This window comes from the organism of the source record quoted next, unplaced genomic scaffold (assembly GCF_019419815.1).
Source record: "Pyrus x bretschneideri cultivar Hongxiangsu unplaced genomic scaffold, Pyrus_bretschneideri_v1 Contig75, whole genome shotgun sequence".
NCBI lineage: Eukaryota > Viridiplantae > Streptophyta > Magnoliopsida > Rosales > Rosaceae > Pyrus > Pyrus x bretschneideri.
This window is the reverse complement of record NW_025999815.1, coordinates 1,529,599-1,539,416: the sequence shown is the minus strand read 5'-3', so window position 1 is coordinate 1,539,416 and position 9,818 is coordinate 1,529,599. Positions and strand designations below refer to the sequence as shown.

General features: G+C 37.2%; 1 protein-coding gene across 3 annotated transcripts; it reads left to right on the top strand.

Annotated features, from left to right (window-relative positions):
- Positions 1-1,464: 1,464 nt before the first annotated feature.
- LOC103955887 lies at positions 1,465-7,950 on the top strand. Of its 3 annotated transcripts, none has more exons than XR_007254782.1 (14): positions 1,465-1,732; positions 2,399-2,496; positions 3,538-3,614; positions 3,708-3,834; positions 4,347-4,410; positions 5,082-5,179; positions 5,401-5,485; positions 6,380-6,503; positions 6,719-6,820; positions 6,951-7,015; positions 7,134-7,215; positions 7,301-7,380; positions 7,490-7,598; positions 7,726-7,950. XR_007254782.1 is itself a non-coding variant. In XM_048574798.1 (13 exons), exons 1-13 carry the CDS (start codon positions 1,500-1,502, stop codon positions 7,545-7,547), a joined length of 1,299 nt encoding a protein of 432 aa, XP_048430755.1. In that variant the 5' UTR covers positions 1,466-1,499; the 3' UTR covers positions 7,548-7,713. The 3 variants fall into 3 exon arrangements, 1 of the variants encoding a protein (XP_048430755.1); XR_007254781.1 differs by having other exon boundaries at positions 1,466-1,732; positions 3,532-3,614; XM_048574798.1 differs by lacking the exon at positions 7,726-7,950 and having other exon boundaries at positions 1,466-1,732; positions 3,532-3,614; positions 7,490-7,713.
- The last annotated feature ends 1,868 nt before the right edge of the window (positions 7,951-9,818 follow it).

The window sequence follows — 9,818 nt, the reverse complement described above, 5'->3', positions numbered from 1 at the left end:
TCCCCTCAGCGAACTTCTGCAGTCTAATCAAAGTATCAACTGCAAATCGCTTGGTCAAACCGAAGCCCCACTCAGATTCCCAATCACACCGACTCAACAAATCCTTAAAGAAAGACCGACAGAGCGAGATCAGAAAGATGAAAGACGCAAACACTCAACGATAACAGACCCTTCAAATCCAATCGCCTTCCAGATGATATGAGAAAAGATAGAAACTCCTCCCCAACCAAGAATCGATCAGATTCCTAACTCTCACACAGAAGAGAAAAGCACTCACCACGGAGGTCTCTCACACATGAGAGAAAAATATTACTAGTATTAGACCCTTGTCGTTTTTGCTAGACCTTTATAATATAGATCATGTTTTTATATGGACATGGCATGAGAAGAAGTTATGGTCCTCAAAGCATGTTAGGCCAAACATATATATTAAGTATTTGTCCACGTCATTGCCTAACACTGTTAGTTTCATCACTTGAGGGTTTAGGGTTTTGGTGCCTCACATAAGTCTAATAATTTATTTATGAAATAACCGAAATCGAATATGCAACATTTTTTTAATAAAATGTTGAATTTCATTCCAAACAAAAAGATTACATAGTACGTTAATCAACAACAAGTAGAAAGCGGGATGATAAGCTTGGGCCTTTAGAAAAACCTCTGGTTGAAAACTCCCAAAGCAGGAAATATCAACCAAAGGAAAAAGAGCACCTTGCACTTGTCATCGCTTAATATAACATCGAACTCGATGGATCAACTTTCGAAAGACACATCGACCATGGAGGAGCCTTCTCAGTTCAAAAGACAACCTCCGGTTGAAAACTCCCAAAAGGAGGAAATATCCACCAAAGGAAAATGAGCTCCTCCCATTTGTCATGACTTTTTTTTTTTTTGGACAGAACTTGTCATCGCTTAATATTACATCGAACTCTGATGGATCAACTTCCAAAAGAAACATTGACCATGGAGGAGCCTCCTCAATTTGAAGGACAAAATCATTCTCAGCCACCTTACTTGAAGAGCAGGAGAGACTTTACCGCCATGTAGCATCACATGTCAAGAATATAATGATATATGCTATAGTTAATTTACGTATCTTTATGTTATTGGCATAGGACACAATTGTGACAGCTAAACATACAAATTGTTCTTGAGAGCAGAGGCGGTATTACTGTAGATAAACTTTTTAGTGTGCCGAACACACATGCCGGTACACTAAGAAGCATAATACAACGATGAATTTTTCTTTTTTCTAAGTTTTCAATTAATTATATTATTATATTTAGCATTCTTGATCATGTTCCGGCACATTAATAAATCATGTAACCGTGGCCACCAAATTGCCACAAATATTAGGCATACAAAGTGCCGCATCATAAAAGATGTTAGACTCACAAAGTGCCACGTCATCAGAAACGAAAAAGCGAAAAAAAAAAAAAAAACAAAAATACTGATAGGATATTACGGTTGGTGAGGAAGGGATAGAGCAGGGAGAAGTTATGGCGGGAGCTTCAGTGCATATGCAGCATTTGAACAGCAGAGTCGGTGTTACTATGGCCACCGCGACTACTCCTACAGACACCCAAATCGGGACTCGGGTTCAACTCCCAGAGAAGACCCGCAATTCTCGGGTGTTGGTGCTCGGCGGAACGGGTCGGGTCGGAGGCTCCACTGCCATTGCTCTCTCCAAGCTATGCCCCGACCTCCAAATTGTCGTCGGCGGTCGAAACAGGTAATGAAATTTACCATTATACCCAACACGTACTCACTGTTTGGTTGCCGAGAAAAAAAATATGGGAAATGAAGAGAAAATTACTCCTTTGGGTTCTGTTAGAGGTGAAATTTTCTATTGGCTGGTAGAATTAGAAATGCAAGGAAATCTGGGATTGAATTATTGTAAAATTTATGTTTTTTGAACAAGAATTGTGTCACTGTCTAAATCTGCACTCCAAATTTATAAAAACGCGGGGGAATTTGTAAAAAGAGGAGTGCATGATGAAATTTTTGGAGTGCGGATAACGGTACTCAAATAATTAATTAACTTGTTAAGAAGGCTTCCCTGTCCTGCATTGCCTTATCTAGACCTGGTTAGAATAACAAAGTTTTCCCGTCCAAGCGTCGAGAACCTTAGTAACTCTAATTCTAATGGTGCACAAGCAGTAAATGTCCGTTATCAATTTCTAGATGACATAAAGTTAAACAAAATGAATAGGCAGGTAAAATGCATAGCTGAGAAGATAAACCCGATAAAGAGCAGGACTTGGTGCATTTTGATAATGTTGCAGTGGTCTTGAAAATGCATTACCTTTTAGCATCTTCTTGAGTTCTTTCTCATGTGTGATTACGAACGTTTGCTTTTTGAGATGCTAAAGTTTGCTGGAATTGGGTTCCATTACAGGGAAAAAGGTGTTAATATGGTAGCTACACTTGGGAGAAACTCAGAGTTCTCAGAAGTAGACATTAACAATGTAAAATCATTGGAAGCAGCTCTGAAAGGTGATCGATTCTTCTACTTTCTTTTCAACATTTATTGTCCGTGAATTTACGTTTCAGTATGCTGCTACCCCTACTGGGGTATTGAATGGCTTCACCAAAAAGTTTCGGTATTATACTTGACTGATTCGTTATGTATCATGTAGGGAATATTAAGTATTGGAGATGTGTATACCGTATATATTCTTATGTTTAAGTAAGTATTTATTTTAGTTTTTATTGTCTTCTTAATATGATCCAGTTTGACTCAACAGTTCATACCAATAATTATTTATTCCTTTCTAATGTAGGAATAACTAACTAATCCGATTTCATATGAAAACTTTTAGATTGTCTGTCATAGTCTGTGTATCATGATGAAACCTGTCTTTGGGCCTAGTTTAAAGAAAAAATGATAAACGGACAAATATGTAATTTCTTACTTATACATACTTGACCTCAGTAATTATTTTTTGTTTTGCTTCTTGGTTTAAGACTAAGTCATTGAACATGAATGTAGGGACAAGCGTCCCAAAAAAGAAAGGTTGGAACAAAAAGAAACATCATTTATCTCACCAGTTCCACTTTTTGCTTTTCACTTAACCAATGCTTCTGTAATACTGAACAGCTATGCAATGACATCTGGGATTTCATGTCTTTCTGTTACAATCCTTTCATATTTTATTAACTCAATTTTCAAAATGTGCTGACATGCTCTTCATCCTCACTGGCCTTTTCTATTTTCACTACAGGCCATAATTGTCACATCTCACAATTTTATTTGTGTGTAAGTAGAACAGGCAGATTTTTAACACTGCACTGTTTGTTTCTATTTCATACTGGAAATTGAGAGAAACCCGGAATTTCATTTTATTGGTTTACCGTTTCTGATATAATGGGGATCATAATTGATATGCATGCAGAAGCGTGTAATCCTAATGTGGGTTTCGTAATATTGTATCCAATTTCATTTGAGCAAGTAGCTTCATCTTGTCCTTAAAGTGCAGTTATGAAATTTCATAACAGTGCATAAATATTCATTACGACTTCTCTCTGTAGATGTAGATCTCGTAGTTCATGCTGCAGGGCCATTTCAACAAGCAGAGAAGTGCACTGTATTGGAAGCTGCCTTAGAGACAAAGGTTAGTGAGTGAGTGTGTGTATCTTGGATAATGTATCTTATAAGTTTACTAAAAAGTTGTATGACTTTGATAATGTCTTTCATCTCCCTACAGACAGCCTACGTTGATGTTTGTGATGACACAGCCTATTCACAACGTGCAAAATCCTTCAAGAACAGCGCTATAGCTGCAAATATTCCGGCTATAACAACTGGTGGAATTTATCCAGGAGTGAGCAATGGTCTATCATCAGCACATTTTGTTCTGTAATCCACAAGTTTGGTGGTACACTTTGCTTGTGCATATATTTGATCTGTGTTCAAACAAAAATTTTGCTTGTCCAAGATAAAAACTCAAATACCAGGCTCTTTTTTATAGGGCCCGTAGCAAGATACGTTACTCTCTTTCTGTAGACCTACATGCACGAGCTGAGAAACCCCAAGTACCTATGGTTTTTTGAGTTCATATGAGTTGTACCTTACATGTATAATATAACAGTGAAACCTCATGATGTGTTATCTTACTTTTGAGTTTGTTGATGTGAGTTTTGGAATATCTCGAGGACTACGATACATGATGCCTAGGGTTTTGTTCCACCAAAAACATAAAGCAATTTGTAAGCACGCCAATGGAAAACCATTGGAGTAGTCATAGATTAGAGTTGTGATCAGATGATATTCTTGTGTTAAAAACTGAATCATAGCTACCATTTGTTTTTACTTCGATGCTGACTCCTATTTGTTATAATGGCAGTGATGGCTGCAGAACTAGTTCGTGCAGCTAGAAGTGAAAGCAAAGGCACACCCGAAAGGCTAAGGTAAACCATTCCCAGTACCTTCATATTTTAAGTCCAATCAATTGGCATCGAATTGGATTTTTTCTTGCTAGTATAGATTCTTTATGTAGTTCAAATGGTGCCTTCTACTTACATTGTCTTTCATATTAGTTCGAAATAAATCTTTCCATGGCCACACGTCTCAAGCTGCAACTCTAATTATAAGAACACATAAACTTTAACCAAAATTATAATTAATAATCTATACCCAATGTGTTGTGGAGCTTTCGGCCGTGAGAGGGGAGTGTCTTTTGGCTTCCTTGGGGCGCTGTGAAGCTTAGCTTGCTTTAGCTGCCATGTGATGATTCAAGTTCATGGTAGGCATAGGGTCTGGGCAAAGCAGTAGCGAAGCTCAGGTGGTGATGCAAGTGCGTGGTGAGCGTAGTAGCCCCCTTGGGCATGTTCCTTGTATAACCAAGTGAAGAGCTAGTGAGGGCCAGAATGGAATATATGGGACCAACATTTGCCTCAACTGGCCTCTCATGTCTTTGTTATTTTATCAAACTTGATTGCATGCTTTGGTTAGGAGTTTGTTCAGATACTTCTTGATTGAAGTGAACATATTGATCTAATGCATAGTCACACATATCATAACACGGAGTATTCGTAGTTTTTACTATGCCTAACAAATTATTGCAAATTCCTCGTATCAGATTCTATTACTACACAGCAGGAACTGGCGGCGCTGGTCCAACTATCTTAGCCACTAGCTTTTTGCTTCTGGGAGAGGAGGTTGTTGCATTTAATAAAGGTTAGTTTCAATAGTGTTTAGGAATTGTTATTAGCACTCCAAAAATCTCATTTGGCACTCCAGACTTTCTATAATTAGAAAGAAAAATACACTTGTGAGGAGTGTAGAATGTGATTTTTGGAGTGCTAATAACAATTCCCTTTCTTTTCCCCCCTTTCTATTTGTGCTTCTTTTGAATTCCGTATATTATGCCTAACTGTGATAACGGACTTCTTGACCAGGAGAAAAGATCAAACTAAAGCCATATAGTGGAATGCTGGAGATTGACTTTGGAAAAGGCATTGGAAAGAAAGATGTTTATCTGTTGTAAGTTCTGGGAGAAAGATATTGATGTTAAACGAGCTGCAATTTTATGCATGAGTTTGGAGTCACCAAACCATATGATCAATAAATTATACACAAAAGAAAGCTGTAGTACTAAGATTACCAACAATTCGGTTAGTATGTAAGGTGATGCCAACGGATTTGGATCCTCTCCTGAGTAGAGGGTCCGAATCCTGCTGACCAAGCAACACGGACTGTTGGATCAAAATCCAACGGCTACAAACAGGGGGGCCCTCTAAAGTTATAATAATTGTAGTCATTGGATTTTGATCCAACGTACCGTGTTGCTTGGTCAGCAGGATTCGGACCCTCTGCTCAGGAGAGGATCCAAATCCAGAAACAAGTCTCATACAGTAGTATACACCACTCACCCACATTTTTCCGAAAGGGTGGGAAATCACATTTGAGATTTGTTGATCAATTCTGGTGTCAGTTTCTTTCTTGTTGTCATTGTAATATTTCAATCACCATCTTAACACCTCCTTTTCAGCACAAACGCACTGAAATGGATGATAATCTGCTGGAACTGATAAAATACCCTACTGGAATTCACAAAAGATGGTTAACAAGATTGAAGAAGTTTCATTCAACATGTTTCTTTCAATTTTATCTTCTGGTCGTTGGAAGAAATAGAAACATATGTATGTTTTATGAACCGTAAGAGTCTGATGGGGCCACAGAGTAGTTGATAGATTGCAGAATAGCTCTTAGAATGCACAGTGTTTTGTCCTTGAGATGTTTTTGCATCGGAGTGGGGTTTATTTTTCTTCTTTTCAAGCTTGGTAATTTCTCTTCAGATGAACCAGTTGGTTTCTGTCTAAATGCTCAATTTGGTTCGATTACTATGAGGGTTGATGAACAATTTCTTATTTTCAGGAATCTACCGGAGGTAAGAAGTACTCATGAGGTCCTAGGAGTACCTACTGTCAGTGCTCGATTTGGAACTTCACCCTTCTTTTGGAATTGGGGAATGGCAATCATGACTAGTCTTCTTCCACCGGTACATTATGACTTTAGTATTGCATGCATGTGCTCTGATTATTTAGACTGAAACTGTAGCCTTGGCGTTCGAAATTTTCACCGCTATTATAAGAAATGAGATTAGATGATGATTAAGTAACATGCTTTAACAAAATGACCCTGCATTAATTTTGAGTAACTAAATGTGCTTTTAGCTTCTATAATAAGCCTAAGTAATATAGATAAACTTTGCAGGAGCTATTGAGAGACAGAAGCAAAGTCCAACAGATGGTTGAACTGTTTGACCCCGTTGTCCGACAAGTTGATTCTTTTGCTGGGGAGCGTGTATCAATGAGGGTGAGACAATTGGATGAGGGGAAGAATTATAATTCACACGATCTTTGTCATTGCAATTCACATTTCTTTTTCCTTTTTCTGTTTTTTTTTTTTCTTTTTTTCTGGGTTTGTGGTGTGTTGGGGATGACAGGTTGATTTGGAGTGCTCTGATGGGCGCAATACAGTTGGTATATTCAGTCACAAGAGACTCTCTGTGTAAGTTTTGAACCATCCATAGGTCTATTTAATTTCCTTTCCAAAACTGATCAGGAACCCCATTTTTTCAACATCTGTAAATGTAACAAGGTAGTTGATGTTAGAATTTGTGTTCCAGATCTGTGGGATATGCAGCAGCTGCATTTGTTATGGCAATTCTTGAGGGAAGCACAAAGCCTGGGGTTTGGTTTCCGGAGGAGGTATGTACAAGGGATGAGTAATTTACAAACCTAAAGGCTATACTTTGATGCAATAAGCCTCTTATCAAAGTCTCCCTGTATATAGAATGAAGGCATTGCAATTGAGGCAAGGGAACTCCTCCTCGAACGTGCTGCGCAAGGAACATTCAATTTCGTAATGAACAAGTAAAATATCCGATCCCTTCTTTCTTATATATATGTACACACATGCCTGTGACGAAAATAGATATGTGCATAAAGTTTGTGTATGACATAACTGGTTGCTTCTCAACAGGCCATCATGGATGGTGGAAACAAACCCAAAAGAGTTAGGGTTGGGAATATACGTGTAATACTCAAACGAAGTCAAACTAGTAGTTCAAATTCTTCACCATGTTGCCGAGGTAGGCGTATTAATCGTGTATATGTATATATGTACCGATACGGCGCGTAAGTCTTTGGTCATTACCAAGTAGTTCTTTAGCCATTGTCAAATTAATCGTTCTTTTTTCTTCTTCATATTTGTCGCAGTTGCGAGGCTTCCCCGTCTGGCAGGACAAAAGGGTCGTTAAATTAAACAAATTTTTGGAGATAAGTATGAATATTTTCCCCTACATATATAGCAGTAATCTTCAGTAAAGGAAACAAGTGAAATATAATTTACATCGTATGTGTATTATACTTATTTCAATGTTGTGAAATAAGCAGCTAGAACTCTAATAAATTGCACCGTTTGAAAAATAAAACTTCCTTTCATGCCAGTGTGCCACCCTATAAATACTACGAAAGAAACAACCAAGAAGGAAAAGTTTCGGAAATGAATATCAATATCAATTTCGGAATCGGAATTTTGGAATTTTATTAACGATCATTTATTGTCTGAACATCACAATCAGAACTGTTCATTCTCTTTATTATTATTTAAAGATAATATATGCAAAAAAATTAAAAACATTCGATTTGGAGGTTGTTTAGTTATCCATACGTGTTAAATCAATCAATGGAGTAACATTCTCAAGATGGATTGTCCATTTATTTTATGCATATAAATGGCTAAAAGATCTTTAAATTGGTTTGATAAGCCTAAAATTCCAACGTAAACAAAACAACAAAACTGGAAACTAAACATTTAATGTTTCCCTTAATTGGCTTTAACCTTTCTTTAGACAACCCAAAATAATTCGATAATCTTCCAACACTTGCTCGTTTTAGTGATGACTTGAGTTTCATGAATGCAAAATAAGTCACGGAAGGCAAACTACAACATTCTAGTATGACATTTTTCGTTTCTAAATTAAAAGATGCATGATTAGCTGTCAATTTTATTAACACAAATACTTGCCCCAAATTCTTAAACATAATGATAAGTAGGACTTACAATTTAATACCTATTTAACTAAATCCTATATCAAATTGATAACTGTTATAAATATGTCAAAGTTAAAGAGATAACCTTTACTAGTGACAAGAGCGAAGCAGGTGTAAAGTATTACACTGTAACTATAGCACAAGAGGATGACAAATAAAAGAGGTAGGAATAGATACTGATGTTATTGATCTTTCCTTTCTTATTCTATGTTTTGATTGCAGTTGAGTGCTCTATTTATAGAGCAACTTGCATTATTACATTTTGAAATTTACATCACATGACTTTGAAAATATAATCCTTTTGTTTCCAAAGTCTACATCACGTTTGTGGTTATTGAAAAATCTGTGTGTGGGCATTCATAACAATGCCAATGTTTTCAACACTCCCCCTTGGATGCCCACATATCAATATCAGTTGCCTCGTTAAAACTTTGCTTGGAAAAACCCAGTAGGAAAAAACCATAGCGAAGGAAGAGTACAACTTTATTTGGATTGTTGATATAGTGTTAAATATGCTTATGTTGCCTCATTAAAATCTTCATAGGAAAAACCCAGTGGGAAAAATCCTAATCGAAGGAAAAAGAGTACAACATGCATGTATCATGGACGTTCCTCTTGATATATATCTCCCCTTGATTCCGCATTCTCCAAATTTAGCTGTTTGGTAAGTCGACGTAATCCGATACTTTGCACTATCTTCTGAAATGTGCACTTTGGTAGAGATTTGGTGAACAAATCTGCCAGATTTTCATTGGAACGGATTTGTTTGACTTCAATAACTTTAGCCTTCTGAAGCTCATGTGCATTGAAAAACTTTGGAGATATGTGTTTAGTCTTATCGCCCTTGATGAATCATTCCTTCATTTGGGCAACACAGGCTGCATTATCTTCATGAATGACAGTTCGAGTGTCTGTCTTTGAAGGTAGACCACATGAATTCCAAATATGATGGATCATTGATCTTAACCAAGAACACTCACGACTTGCTTCATGTAAAGCAAGTATTTCTGAATGATTTGAAGATGTAGCAACTAATGTTTGCTTTGTTGAGCGCCATGAGATTGTTGTATCTCCATTCTTGAACACATATCCAGTTTGTGAGCGGGCTTTATGCGGATCAGAGAGAAAACCAGCATCTGCATATCCAACAAGGATCTGGTCATTTGTGGATTTCTTTGAGTAGAAGAGACCCATGTCTGTTGTCCCACGAAGGCATTGCAATACATCTTTGACTCATTTCCAATGATGAATTGTTG

Excerpts from the sequence above, each read along its gene's own strand:
- LOC103955887 (XM_048574798.1), top strand. The coding sequence starts at position 1,500 with ATGGCGGGAGCTTCAGTGCATATGCAGCATTTGAACAGCAGAGTCGGT. Across the intron at positions 5,180-5,400 it reads GGTTGTTGCATTTAATAAAG|GAGAAAAGATCAAACTAAAG; the intron begins GTTAGTTTCAAT and ends CTTCTTGACCAG. Across the intron at positions 7,016-7,133 it reads AGTCACAAGAGACTCTCTGT|ATCTGTGGGATATGCAGCAG; the intron begins GTAAGTTTTGAA and ends TTTGTGTTCCAG.